Below are 15,488 nucleotides of genomic sequence, written 5' to 3'. Positions count from 1 at the left end.
TGGATTTAAGTCGGTCTATTACAAAAATACACCATCTGTTTTGGAAAAAAAAAATTATAAACAAAATTTCAGGCAACCACAAGATATTATTAAAAGAAGAAAAATGAAGACTTGCAAGGGACATGTATCTAAGAGCAGATTCATATCTGTAAAAGGTTACGTCCCTTAAAAATTATTGGCCATTCATAAAAGTGCACAAAAAGAGAACATTGAGGAAAGGTAGCGAAGGACAATTTCTTTGGGCCGTTCTTCCATAACCTGCCACACTACTGGTTGAACACAATACTGTTTTCATCTGAAATGTTAGGACAGAAACAGCCATATAGAAATTTTCCAGGAAACCAGAAAAAATTGGATCCTTTGAAACTATAACAACATGTGCATTGCTACATTTAGACAGTACAACTTCAACATCAAAATTGTTTCATGATTACTGGTCCTGATGGTCAGGGCTCAATAAGATTCGCAGCATTTTATTATAAAAAACAAGTTGCATTAAAAAGTTTTGGATTAACATGGAAGCAGTTCAGACTGACAGAGTCAAGCAGGTCCATTAACCAAAGCTTCAGAAGAAAGCACTGCATCTTCTCTCCTGTTTAAAAAAAAAAAGAAAATGTACGATCAGTATTCATGAAAACATTTGAATTATAAAATTCAGCTTTATTGCAAAATGGGCATGTGATTACAAAACTTGGTTGACAAAAATCCTAAAAGAGTTTCTCTACAGAGAAGGCATCTCAGCCAGGAATCAAAGAGGGTTCAAACCGTGCTCACTACTCCACTGTGCTGCACCACATGTGACCGTAACATCTCAATGTAAATGCACAATGCATTCTGGCTTGATGAACACAGACTGCTGCAAAGTTCAAATCTTTAAATTTATTTTTGCATTCATAAGAATTACTTATGAACGCCTTGAAATTGATTGTTTTTTTTTGTCTGACGCTTCTTGACTCAATGGTATGAGAAAATTCTCACACGTGATATATACTGTTCAACTCATTTTGATGTCTAGTTATGTAAAACATTGAGCTTTTGGGGTTTCTGCGTACTTCAGGTCCAGCCAAAACACTCTCATTCTCAGGCCATTGTGGTCCATTTTTATGTATGAAATAACACCCTTATGATAAAACGTAAACCAAGAGAACAACAAAGTTGTGCATGTCACATCAATCGGCCCCAGGAGGTCACCCTGTAATGGGATATAAGGGGTCAAATGTACTCTTTTTCAAAAAACTTTGAAGAAGATGGGGATCAGTAATATAGGCAAGTGGAGTGTCAATGTTATTTTTGACTTTTGATCTTTTACAAAGATCACTGTAGCTCTATAAGAGGGTGAAAAATTTCCATTAAAATAGAGAATATTTAGACTTTAAACATTTAAACTGAAGCACACATTTGTTTAATTATTCTTGTTTATTATGAACTTCTACCTCATGAGATAAATCATTACATTTCTTATGAACACCCCAAATTAGTGTAGCTTGTGCTAATTTAGACTTTTTTGATTTGTTTTAAAGCCATGCCAGTCTATTTTTTTCCAATGCAAATATTTCATGGCACTTTTATTCTTTGGATGTTTGTCTTGTGCAGCTCGTGTTGAATAATCATCAAGTGATGATTTACAAAGCTTGCATTCTGTGACGAATACACCATATATTTAGATACAATAGCAAGTTTTTTTCAGTGCTGCTTGCACGCTCAGTCAAACGGTCTTTAAGAATTTGGTGTTCAGCAGTTCAAACTTCCTAAACATGCTCTAATTTTCATGCCTATTTCTTCCTTTTGAACCTGATGGTGCTCTTGGCCTGTTGGGAGTTTTATTTTTATGTTCTCTGTGCTTTTGAGGCAGCTGTCAGGCTTCACAGTAAGACACAGTGGTTGATATCATGAAACTGCCGCAGGGTCAGGCATCTGACTGGTTTTCTGCTTTATATTTTTTTTAGTAATGTGAACTCTTTTATATAAATGGTGTTTGAAAGAAAGGTGAGGAGGAGAAAAAAATGGTATGTTAACTTAAGATGATAGAAGAGGAGTTAAAAGGTGGCCTGTTTACTTAGACTGCCTAAAACTGTAACTGTCACACAGACTGTGGGCAGTGAGATAGTGAGATTTATAGAAGGTAAATATCCTTGAAGCACTACTCATCTTCATGTAGTGTCTGTACTCAAAAATATTTAAATAAATAAATAAGTAAATAAAAAGCTTGGACTTTCAATCAGAAAGTTTTTTTTTCCCCAAAGTGTGTTAGTTTTGGCCATAAGTTTGTCAATTTGTTTGTGCACCATCTTGCAAAAGCCAGATTACATCAAGCATTTAGCGACTTTAAAAAGACATTTATTTCTAAAAGAAGCATTTTGAAATTTAATGGTGGGGTTTGATTTTTTTTTTAGGTTTGAAGCTGTTGTTGCTGAACATCACATAAAGTAATATTGCTCAGAATATACACATCTGATTTTTTTTAACCCTCTACTAACTTGGGTCTTTTTGGTGGATTTGAAATGGTTAGATGAATATTATATAACACTGCTTATGCCTCTTGAAATGGTTTTCTTTTAACTCTGGGCTGGCATAAGAAATAATCAACAAGTAAGTTATCTTCGTTTTTTTTTCTCTGGTATGCAATGAAGGAATGATTTCATTTGTTCTGTTTGAGTTTCTTTAGCATCACTTTTTATTCCCTATTACAGAAAACATAATATGCATTACTTTAAATGTGCTAAAGTTCATTATACAGGTATAGGTTTGTAGGGTTATTATTGTCACATGTACAGAGTACAGTGAGATTTATACTCGCATGTCCTATTCAACATTCAACATGTCACCACTCTCCAGTTTCACGATTAACGAGTACAAGTGCCTTACCTTGCTATGTTTAATTAAATTATTTTAAATTGTATGGTTGCAATGTGTCTAAAATGATCACCATTTGATCAACAAGAAATCTGTAGACCACTGAAACTAGTAAAAATTAATAAATAAATAAGTAAGTAAACAAGTAAGTAAATAAATAAATAAATAATCTACTCTATATACAGTATATAAAATCCTAAGCCTAAAAGTGCAACGATTTTATGTGACTTTTTATGTCACTTTTTTTGTTTTTTGGCTTTAAATCTGGCTTATTTTAAAACCTACATAAATTCTGAAAAGAATGATACCAAACATATATATCGAACTTAATGTGATGTTGTTAGATTTTCAGATTCTTATTCGATTTCTAAATTATAAAGTAAAAAATATCAAGGACTCACGTCCCGCAAGATGAGACTTTGTGCCTAGAGATTTAACCACGCCCAGGGCTGGTAACAAAAGACAAAGAGTAGGACAGCTGCTGTACAGGCTTTTAAATGTTCGAAGCAGCGTGCGAGATGCAGATCACACGGCACGGCAGCAGCAACAAGTCAGCAGCTGATCGAGCAAAGAGGAGGTAAAAAAAAAAAAAACTATTTGTTTCCCATTGTATCACCGTTTAAGAGGGGATTTCGGAGGTGCAACCGCGTCTTCTTGGGGTGCATTCAGCCCCCCTCTTGACAACGTGAGCGGCAGAGACATGAAGTGGCTGGTGCATAGTGCAGGCCGGGGGGGGGGGGGGTATTTTTGCGGGCAGAGCAAGCAGGGGGTGAACCCCCTAATAATTAAATAAATAAATAAAAGTTCAGCATGGTAGCACAGCCTCACAGCATTTGAGCCCAGGGTTTAGTTCTAGCCTGAAAAGACTTCTGAGTAATGGAACATACTCTATGTATGCTTCAAATGCTCCAATTTCATACCAGAATCTAAAGAAACAAGAGTTGACTTTCATTAACATCTTGGAATTCCTTGGATTTCAGCTTGATTGTTGCTGCATGGGTGTGCCCTGTGACACACTAGCTTTCATTCCAAATAGATTAAGAAGATCTTTGGCAGTTCTCTCAATGAAAGTTTTGAAAAGTGTTCTTTTGGAGCAGAAACACATCTTAAATGAGGAAAGAATGCAGTGAAGATGGACAAAAATAAGCACAACTGCAAATTTGAAAAGTGACACAATGCAAGAAAAACTTCACAGGCATGGAGTCTGAAAACATATATAAAGTACCACCAAATGTTCAATGTAAAATGATAAAGATATAAAAAGCACTTTCTAGTAATAGTAAAACTGATATTAATATTTAAACATCAAACCTGTTCAGCAATAATTCATCATATTAAACAATGCTGTGTGTATTCTGAGAAAATCACTGTGGCTGAGATTTTTTTTTTCGTACTGAAACAATACATTTGAGCCAGGAGCTGCTTTTGCTTGAGGATTACGCAATTGATTTTCACTCAGAACATCCTTCAACAAGTTCCTTTTTTATCCCTGTGTGAATGGTTTGTGACCTTTCACTAAAGACAACTGTATTTTTCAGGGTTAGTAGTTTACTCCTTCAGCATATGGTTCAAATATAGCACAATTTTATACAGAAATAACCAAAAAAAAATAATAAAACATTCATACTTTTTGTCCTGTACTGCTAATCCTATTGCTGCTTCTTCTGCGGCTGCAGAATTCAGAGGGTCTGTTGAAGTCTCTGTCCTGTTTGGTAATTCTGATTTTTGTGGCACATCCATTATGGTCAACTTGTCTAACATGGAATCAGCATCACTGTTTAAAAACAAATAAAAAAATAAAAAAATTAAAGAACAAATAGAAAGTTACAAGTGTGTACAGTTGATCATCTTGTCTTTGATACTTGCTAAATACTGTCCTTCACAATTTTTCTGTTTCACCACCCACAAGATTCAAAGGACAAAAAAACCAAAATCCCTAAATAAATCAATTTTAAGAATATTTTGGTAAAAGCTATCGATTGCTATTGTATTATGATCATTTATTACTCTATAATCTTTCAAGCTCTGCTATATGTGATTAGAAAACCAGCAGTACAACTGTGAAAATTCTTTTTTCTTAAGGTATTTGAAAAATTACTTCAACATATTATTTTAGTAGACATCATATCAATTCTAAACAAATGTAAATCAAATTTAGCTTCTGTGAACTGAATGTGGGCGGCACAGTGGCGCAGTGGGTAGCGCTGCTGCCTCGCAGTTGGGAGATCTGCGGACCTGGGTTCGCTTCCTGGGTCCTCCCTTCGTGGAGTTTGCATGTTCTCCCCGTGTCTGCGTGGGTTTCCTCCGGGCGCTCTGGTTTCCTCCCACAGTCCAATGACATGCAGGTTAGGTGGATTGGTGATTCTAAATTGGCCCTAGTGTGTGCTTGGTGTGTGGATGTGTTTGTGTGTGTCCTGCGGTGGGTTGGCACCCTGCCCGGGATTGGTTCCTGCCTTGTGCCCTGTGTTGGCTGGGATTGGCTCCAGCAGACCTCCGTGACCATGTGTTTGGATTCAGCGGGTTGGAAAATGGATGGATGGATGAACTGAATGTGCTACTTTATATTTATGCCCCCCACACTAGCTTTAAATGTTTAAAGTATTATTTTCCTAAATTATAGCATTGTGTAAATGTAACACAATGTTAAATTAAATAGTTTGCAGTTCCTCTACTTGTCACGATACATCCTGATGCTCATTTAAAACATTTTGCTATGTGTTTCTCTTTTGTTTCTCATGAAAGTGCTGTGTTCTGCTACAACTCTGCATCCACCAGGTCAAAATCTGCCTAGCTTTACACTCTGCATGCACACACTAGCTTTCAGAGTACAGAAGAAGCAGCAAGCAGGGAGTCAATTACTTTCAACGATTGTTTTAATTAAAACATCTTTCAGAGTATTTTTAACATACAAGAGCTGATCCAAAAGTTCTGAGCCTGAGCTTAAGAGGGGAATTCTATAGTGCTGATTTTATACATGGCTATCTGTGAGCTCCTGTGCACTAAACTGTGTTAATTACACCTTTCCAGCATTTGTGGTTTATAGTGGATGTTTGTTGCTTTAGAAACATGTCAACAACATGGACGCTGAAAATCACATAAACAAGTATAGTGCTATCATTGAATTTCTAACATTAGAACACCTATTCAACATGTATTTAGGAACTGTTAGATAACTAAACATAAAACTTGGATACATTAATATGACACTGAGGAAAAGTCCATCCTCTGCTACCTAACTACAATTCCTCACTTAGACTGCACTGGGTGCAAAGGCTGCTTTGCATGACTGTGAATCTGAAGAGACACCACATCCATTCAGCTCTCCAGACCTGGTTGTTTGTGCCTACCAGAGGTACACTAATCTGATGGGCTTACCTCCATGGGACATGCTGTACCAATGATAAAGTCCTTTAGTCATAAACACTTTATACGATTGTCAAAGAAAAGCTCTGTGAATGTTATAACATCATTTGTGAAAAATAAAACGTGTTTGGTTTTGCTAGGATTTAAATGAATAATAATTCAGACTCAAAAACATGTTCATAACGAGTCGTTTGTTTATGACCAAATGTTTGTATCTGAATGGCTTGTTTACATGTCAACTGGAAATCTGTTGCATGTTCACAATATGTTGTGATAGCAAAAAGAGATAGAGGCAAATTATACACTACTAGTAAGCTGCAACTGTTTACTTTTACACAAAAAGAAATATTTTTAATAGTGTCTTAGAGTCCAAGGTGTCAGCTGGGTTGAAATACCAGAAATCCTACATGCTAAGGAAGCAAAGACCTGCCTCCTACATTGTTAATGGAGGTACGATTGAGGATACTGCTACTATTATTATTATTATTATTATTATTAATCAAAATGTTGCAAGGAAAGGCTGTGGGCCCCTGCACCCCTAACTGAATGACATCTTTTTTTGTAAATCAGAATCAGTAGGCTAATGAAATGAATGATTAACAATAGTTAGAACAGATGTTCCAAACTACTATATTCCGAAATAGTTTGCCATATACAATTGCCTATCATTATGAACACAAGAACCAAACAACACTGCGTTCAGAGTCTAAATTGCAAAAGAAATCGGAAAATGAAAAAGCGTACTTACTTTAACTGGCATTATTATAGCACCAGAAAGATTTACTTTAATACTGGTGCACAATGCACAGACCTCAATAACTGGATACCATAAGACATACACAAAAAAACCACACAAACAGGCTTCTCCAGAACTCTCTTTGAGGTCATCTAACACTGCCAATTGTCTAACCCTGTCAGAAACATTCAATTCAGCCTAAATGAGAAGCAGCATTTATATCAGTTGAACTTATGATTCGTTTCTTTTGGCCATTACCCCAGGATTTTTGACCATAGGACTGGCACATAGATTCATCTGAAAACTGACTCCTGCATAAAAGACATATTTTCTCACCACATACCAGGAAGAGACACAAATTCAGATAAATTCTTGTCTGTACCAGAAAATTCTAAAGGAGAATGGCCAACCATCTTTACATAAGATGCAGCTTAAGAAAAGCTGGAAAATGCTGCAAGATAGTCATCCATTTAAAAAAAAATCAAACGACCAACATTAACATAATGTAAAAACAGAAAAATTTAAGTTTTGGACTAGCATAATCAAAGTCCAGATCTAAACCAAACAGATATGTACTGGCATGACCTGAAACAAGCGGCCCATGCTTCCAGAATTTCTGAATTAAAGCAGTTCTACCAGGTAGAGGTACTCACAGCAATCTGAAAGACTGATATTGAATTATAGGACGTTTGTGGTTGCAGACATGGTAATAAAGGTTTAAATATTAAAATATACTGCGGTGGGTTGGCACCCTGCCCGGGATTGGTTCCTGCCTTGTGCCCTGTGTTGGCTGGGATTGGCTCCAGCAGACCCCCATGACCCTGTGTTCGGATTCAGCGGGTTGGTAACTGGATGGATGGATATTAAAATATAAATATAAGTGGGCAATTAGTTTTTCATACAGTGTCAGTTGGTATTGGGTAAATCTGCTTATTTAATAAATAGTGCAAGTAAAAAAATGCATTATTTCTATTCTCAGATGTTCTTTATGTAATATATGCATTTTTATAAAGACCTGAAAATATTCAGTGTCAAAATTTTGCAATAAAAGAAAAAAATCTGTAAGGGGCAAATACTTTTTCCACAGCACTTTATGTGTTGGGACTATACAGATTTTTTAGTTTTGGTAGCATAGTGATTTCTCTGCGCCTTTTGTGAAGTGCTACAAGTAAAACTAAAACCTAAAAACATTCCAAAAAATTATATATTTTACCATTTTAAAGTATGCTTGATTTTGACTGTCTTTAATATTTAAAGTAATTTTTTCCCATGACTTACCATGCAGCATACACAGAATTAAAAAAAAATCTAATAAAGGTTCATGCATGTGAATATAGTAAGAGTGTGTTACATTTAATTTTGATTATTGTGTCATGAGCACCTACATTCTTTTAAACACAGCAGCATGCACAGTATATTTTGCAAAATAAGGTCAGGTTTTCATTAATAATTTTCATTTTGAATTTTTAAGGACATTTTCTTGAAAAAAAAAAAACGTACTTTAAAAATATATGGTGCTTTTAAAAATGAACAATTTATTTACGTAATATAATTTACTAATAGGACTTACAAATGTGTTTACTATATTCAAACACACGTGAATGCATTGAAAAGTAAAAGCTGTTGTTAGCTGTAAAGACTTTTAACTTCATGTCATAAAAACATACAAATTCTTACAGATAAGAAAAATAAGAATTACCTATGTATGTAACTGTTACTGTACATGAGATTTCTATTAAGTCTTAAAGAAATACAACAGATTTGTTGTTACCCAATTAAAACAAAAGAGATTGTATCTGTAAGCCACAAAAAAAATTAAATTAGACAGTTAAAGTCACCAGCTGCTGGAAGAGAGTACACTTGTTTTCAAGTAGGCAGAGGTAGAGAGATTAAGAATAAAATATATACTTGCAAAACGTAAATGTAAAATGTATACTTAAGTGCCATGTGCAGTGTACTGTAGACAACATTAAAATACCCAGACACCAATAACATACTTTATAACAGCCTTTCAGAATGTCCTTGTTCATGTTGGAAGAAGAAAAAAAAATACTGAGTTTTTAATTTTCAGGATTTGTTTGTCAGCAATAGTATATATAACTATTTAAAACACACAAAATGTCTATTCCACTATCTAGGTTTCTGCTTAAAAAGATGCCAAATTTAACTTACATTCAAATAAATGAGCAAGTAAGTAAAGGAAAAGAGCAAAAGCTGACAATCAGAACCAGTGCTATTGCCAGATGGATATGTGAAATATAGAGTACAGGTTGTTGCTACATACCCTCTGACTGCAGGCCTAAATATTCTGAGTGACAGCATCAGGAAAAGAGATGGAGAAAGAAAGAAAAAGAAAGGAAGAAAGAAAATAACACTGTAAGTACAGTAAACAGAAAAGGCCTCAGAATACAGAGTAAAGCACCAGTTACAAGACATTAGAAATAGTCCAGGGACATGACAGTACAGGAATTGCTTTTGTCATTTTTAGTTATATTAGTGACATCAGTGTTTGCTGTCCAATTTTACTCCTAAATTCATTAATTTCCTAAATATCTTCAGACAGATTAAAGTGTGGATACCTACCAGTCTCTCTGTTATCACATCATAACTGACTTTAAGGTTTTAGTGTCTTGATAACTGACATGGCAAGCTTTATTTTCAATGTTACATTATCTAAGTGCACATTGTATTATTAAAAATACTGTATTATACTGAATATCTCTAGAATCATGTTCAAAAATATTATATAAATGGCAGTTAAAGAATGTGCCGCATGCAACTCAAATTCAGATCAGTCAATGCTCTCCACTGTGTCAAGTTGCAATAAGGAGGGAAAATATAGGAGGAAGCCATGCTTGGGCTATCACAATACAAACATTAAGTACTGTACGTGTATTCTGGTAAGCATGTGGTGGCAGTGATACACAGTACTGTAGATTAACATCAATCCCCTCTAAGCCATGCCCCATATGCATTTGTCTTTTCTAATTCAGGCACATCAGTGCTATCAAATAGAAACTAATCAAAAATAAATAAATAAAGCTGCTTGTCTGATTTGAATTCTGCATTTTCAAGTAAACCAACTGGATAGCTACATTGTTGATAATGTAACAACTTTTTGTCTAAAAATAATGGCTACACAGCAGTCACACTATAGCCTTATTTCACTAATATGTATATTGGTACTATATAATTAATCTTCTGAAAATAAATTTAAAATTTTACCATTCAATTATAGCCATTATGTATGTAATGACTGCAGCTAATGAATGTAGTATACTAAATACAATGGTACAAAGACAGATTGTCCTCGATAGTGCAATTCTTTTGTGGAACCAAACACTACATATTAACAATTAAGTTAAATGTAACATCATTTCAATGGACACATGTAGAAAACAAGAGGACGGGGTTGTGGGGGGGACATCTGAACATGGAAACATTTTTCTAAGACAGACAGCAGGAAAATGATGAATCAATTAACTTTGTTCGACTCTGCAAGAACAATGTACAGTTCCATTAAATAAGACAAAGTCATACTATATAGGAATGACAAAAAATATAGAACTGCCAAATATAAATGACGAAAATAAAAAATTGCAGTGAAGTAAAGGGGGAAAATGACTCCCTTCAGGATTTCTTGATCCTGTGTAAGTGAATGTGAATGATTTCATCCAAGTGACTGAACTTTGATGCTTTTACTCTTGTGTGTGCTGATGTGGTGGTACTTAAGTTAAAACAGGGTTGAGTTCTTTAAGAGAATTTTTGTGGGGGGAAGAGATTGGCAGTTTAAAGGACACTTTAGGAAGAAATATTTGATTATGAATCTACATAGGGTACTGAGTTTACTATATATAATATACTGTAGCATGTTCAGAAACATGAAGGTCCAAAGAGTAAGAAAGGTATCAGAAATTACAAAAAAACAAAACCATGTTAGTGAAATATACAGTGGTGTGAAAAACTATTTACCCCCTTCCATATTTCTTATTCTTTTGCATGTTTGTCACACAAAATGTTTCTGATCATCAAACACATTTAACCATTAGTCAAATATAACACAAGTAAACACAAAATGCAGTTTGTAAATGGTGGTTTTTATTATTTAGGGAGAAAAAAAAATCCAAACCTACATGGCCCTGTGTGAAAAAGTAATTGCCCCCTGAACCTAATAACTGGTTGGGCCACCCTTAGCAGCAATAACTGCAATCAAGCGTTTGTGATAACTTGCAATGAGTCTGTTACAGCACTCTGGAGGAATTTTGGCCCACTCATCTTTGCAAAATTGTTGTAATTCAGCTTTATTTGAGGGTTTTCTAGCATGAACCGCCTTTTTAAGGTCATGCCACAGCATCTCAATTGGATTCAGGTCAGGACTTTGACTAGGCCACTCCAAAGTCTTCATTTTGTTTTTCTTCAGCCATTCAGAGGTGGATTTGCTGGTGTGTTTTGGGTCATTGTCCTGTTGCAGCACCCAAGATCGCTTCAGCTTGAGTTGACGAACAGATGGCCGGACATTCTCCTTCAGGATTTTTTGGTAGACAGTAGAATTCATGGTTCCATCTATCACAGCAAGCCTTCCAGGTCCTGAAGCAGCAAAACAACCCCAGACCATCACACTACCACCACCATATTTTACTGTTGGTATGATGTTCTTTTTCTGAAATGCTGTGTTCCTTTTACGCCAGATGTAACGGGACATTTGCCTTCCAAAAAGTTCAACTTTTGTCTCATCAGTCCACAAGGTATTTTCCCAAAAGTCTTGGCAATCATTGAGATGTTTCTTAGCAAAATTGAGACGAGCCCTAATGTTCTTTTTGCTTAACAGTGGTTTGCGTCTTGGAAATCTGCCATGCAGGCCGTTTTTGCCCAGTCTCTTTCTTATGGTGGAGTCATGAACACTGACCTTAATTGAGGCAAGTGAGGCCTGCAGTTCTTTAGACGTTGTCCTGGGGTCTTTTGTGACCTCTCGGATGAGTCGTCTCTGCGCTCTTGGGGTAATTTAGGTCGGCCGGCCACTCCTGGGAAGGTTCACCACTGTTCCATGTTTTTGCCATTTGTGGATAATGGCTCTCACTGTGGTTCGCTGGAGTCCCAAAGCTTTAGAAATGGCTTTATAACCTTTACCAGACTGATAGATCTCAATTACTTCTGTTCTCATTTGTTCCTGAATTTCTTTGGCTCTTGGCATGATGTCTAGCTTTTGAGGTGCTTTTGGTCTACTTCTCTGTGTCAGGCAGCTCCTATTTAAGTGATTTCTTGATTGAAACAGGTGTGGCAGTAATCAGGCCTGGGGGTGGCAACGGAAACTGAACTCAGGTGTGATACACCACAGTTAGGTTATTTTTTAACAAGGGGGCAATTACTTTTTCACACAGGGCCATGTAGGTTTGGATTTTTTTTCTCCCTAAATAATAAAAACCATCATTTAAAAACTGCATTTTGTGTTTACTTGTGTTATATTTGACTAATGGTTAAATGTGTTTGATGATCAGAAACATTTTGTGTGACAAACATGCAAAAGAATAAGAAATCAGGAAGGGGGCAAATAGTTTTTCACACCACTGTAAGTTATATATAGTATTTTTGAAGTTGCTCCTGATATTTCCTAACAGTTTGGCTTTAACTTGCCAACTTTTTTTTTTATACCTGGGATCGACTGCATTTTTAAACTCAACTCATTAAAACACAAAAAAGTTTAATATTATATAGCACTGGAAACATTCAATATTTCAATAACCTTGTTTACACTGATGTTAAAAACAATTCTTTAAGTACCGCATCAAACACAAAGCAAATGTTTTTTAATTCACACAAAATGTGGAATCTCCTGTTTTTCAGTTTTATTTTTATCTTGATCTAAGCTCTAAAATGGTTTTACAACCATTTTTCTTTTGATAAGTAATGACATGCACTCATTTTTCTGTATATGCTACATGGATTAACAACATAACTGTATTTATATATACCACATTAAATACATTGTTGAATTTGAATACACAGTAATAAATGGGACATGAAGATACAAATGCATAAATACATGCAAAATACAGTTCTTACAATTTGCATGCCCATAGTGCCACAAAAATATTACACAAAGTAATTTCCAAGCAAGAATACTGCTCTTATATCTTTGTTTTAAGCAAATTGTAAGAGAAGTAACTGGTGCTTTACTGCAAGTGATAGAGCTTGATAAGGTTTGTGTAAAATTAGTGACTTTTAGTAACTGAAATTAAAAAAATAATCAGATGCAGTATCCCTTTGCCTATTAAGTTGACAATATTTTTTGTAAAAGAACAAAACATGTTTCTTGCATTCAGTAAACTTTGATTTTCTTAAAGGTCCAAATTACCAAGTCAATTAGTACATGGCAAAAAAACTTCAAACATCTGGAGACATTGGGATAATGAATCTTTAAAGCAATTATCTCAAAAATACTTGTGCTTTAAAAAAATCAAATTAGAAAGAAAAAAAAAATCAAATCAAAATACTACTGTTATGGGTAATGGCCCAAATAAACATCACACATTATGGAAAAAAACAGCTATTCTATTGAGAAGATCCACTGTTTTTGTACCTGTATGAATCCTTGGCTCTAGTTTCCAAGCCCAACGATGCCAAAAATTAATAAACACAGTGAATAATAACAAAAATAGGAATCAGAGTAATACAATTGATATTGTTGGTATATTAATAGAACTATTATGGGGGTTTCATGTTAAAAGATTCCTGTCGGGGAGGCAAAAAGAGGAAAAAAAAACATTTTTCAAGACAATTTAGTAAAATGAACAACATAAATTTGTAGAATGAACATAGAGAAGAAATCTTTCTACCTCTCTGTAACATTTCATAGTTATAGTAGATGAAGCATGGATTGATCCTACAAGTGGGTAAGCGTGGCGAGGAATTAATTTTATCCTTTATCCATAACATCACAGCTTTAAATGTAGCACTCTTGTTTACTGTCTTGTTTGGAAGACCGGGCGTCTGCATGCTTTTCAGTAAATTCACCCATCCAGCTGTTTTCTGAACCCACCGATTCTGTAAGGACCTATCCAGGCAGCAGAATATCCAAAACTAACAAAATCCAGATTATTACAGAGTAAGCTTGTGCATGCTTGAACACTTATGGCGCCAAGTTCAGTTAAGCGTTTCAAATGAACCTAAAAGTAAGTCAGACTCCCAGGAAGAATAATACATAATACATATGAAAGAACAAGTAAACTCCACATAGCCTGTGAACCATAAGGCAGCTAAGAAAGGACTGCCATGTAATGTAGTGACATAAATAGTGGATTTGGACAAAGACACAAGGAATATTTACTTTAATACTGTGGCCTGATTAGCCAAATACCTCTCATTTGTACAAAATGTGAAGCTTAATTTACGTCACTCACGTCTGTCACACTGTGTTACCAGTAATATTGGTGACAGAGTGCCAGTCTGGAAAGGCGTACCAAGGATGCAATGGGGGAGAAATAGGGAGACAACAGGTGACAATATAATGTTTATTTTATTAACAAATTTTCTTTTGACAAAGGTAGGGGAGGTAGAATTATTAGGTTTGATAGATGTGTAGCAGGCTTTCCAGCACACCACTAGAGGTCAGTGTGTTTAATCACTAACTAATTGCTTTCAGGTGCATTGATCCACTATGGTGAAAACCAGCAGAGTTTACCCAGATCAGGGGACAGCACAGGGGTAAGGGTAGAGGTCTTGTGCCATGTTATGCGGAATCGTGAGGATGAGAAAAAACCTGTGGGTGCTTGGTATGGAACTAAGAGTCAGGAATGCTGGCAAATCAAGGACCACAAAAGGTAGCCCAGTCTGGGGGAGAGACATGGGACCTCCTGGAGAGGGTCTTGAATTCACAAGTAAACTCAGAAATACAGTAGAACGCTAACCAGAGACCAACAGAGCTTAGAGTTAGGAGGTGAAGTGGGGAAAAGATTTCACTGGGCAAGGAGGTCATTTAGAAATATTCTTCACTCTTTCAGGCGCAGTACAATGAAATAAAGGAGGGAGAACCAACCACAGACAGACAGCAGAATTTTACTTCTGTTTAGACATTTGTTACTTTGCATTTCTTTTATTATTTATATCTTCTTAATTTGGATTTGTGTTAAGAAACCACTATTTTTGATAAAGCATGTATTTATGCAAATTAATGTTTTCAGTCAGAGTGGCATATAGGGGCTCCCCAACATCACACATTACATACAGTGTACTTTTACATGCTACACACAGATAAACTGAAGCCTTTGGAAAAAGCATGTATAGAGGTGAATAATAAATATTATGAACAGAAAATAATAACAACAAATATTAATGAAGACCTTGCTGTTGTTGGCCACAGTAAATAAACCAGAATAATGTCACAAATATCCGTTTGTCAAAATATCAATGAACTTAGGCAGGTTAAAGGAATGGTATATATAACAGAAAGAAGTAAAAACACCTACACCTGCCCTTGTTTAGTGACAAGGAAAGGCTGGAGGATTTTTACTGAAAAAAGATTAGTCTCATTTTTATCTGA

General features: G+C 35.5%; 1 protein-coding gene across 4 annotated transcripts in view; it reads right to left on the bottom strand.

Moving 5' to 3' along the window:
• Nucleotides 1-419: 419 nt before the first annotated feature.
• ppp6r2a (protein phosphatase 6, regulatory subunit 2a) overlaps nt 420-15,488 on the bottom strand; it is a 176,103-nt gene continuing 161,034 nt past the window's right edge. For 2 of the 4 annotated variants that reach the window (XM_051935201.1, XM_051935203.1), the window contains exons 23-25: nt 9,237-9,260; nt 4,481-4,627; nt 3,745-3,958 (exon numbers count right to left, since the gene is read on the bottom strand). In XM_051935201.1, coding sequence (XP_051791161.1) covers nt 3,877-3,958; nt 4,481-4,627; nt 9,237-9,260 — 253 coding nt within the window. In that variant the 3' untranslated portion in view covers nt 3,745-3,876. Of the gene's footprint in view, nt 593-3,744; nt 3,959-4,480; nt 4,628-9,236; nt 9,261-15,488 lie in introns of those variants that run through there. The other 2 variants (XM_051935215.1, XM_051935209.1) reach the window with 2 other exon arrangements.

Source organism: Erpetoichthys calabaricus, chromosome 1 (genome assembly GCF_900747795.2).
Source record: "Erpetoichthys calabaricus chromosome 1, fErpCal1.3, whole genome shotgun sequence".
Classification (NCBI taxonomy): domain Eukaryota; kingdom Metazoa; phylum Chordata; class Cladistia; order Polypteriformes; family Polypteridae; genus Erpetoichthys; species Erpetoichthys calabaricus.
The sequence above is the reverse complement of the archived record's forward strand: the minus strand, read 5'-3'. Positions and strand labels throughout refer to the sequence as shown.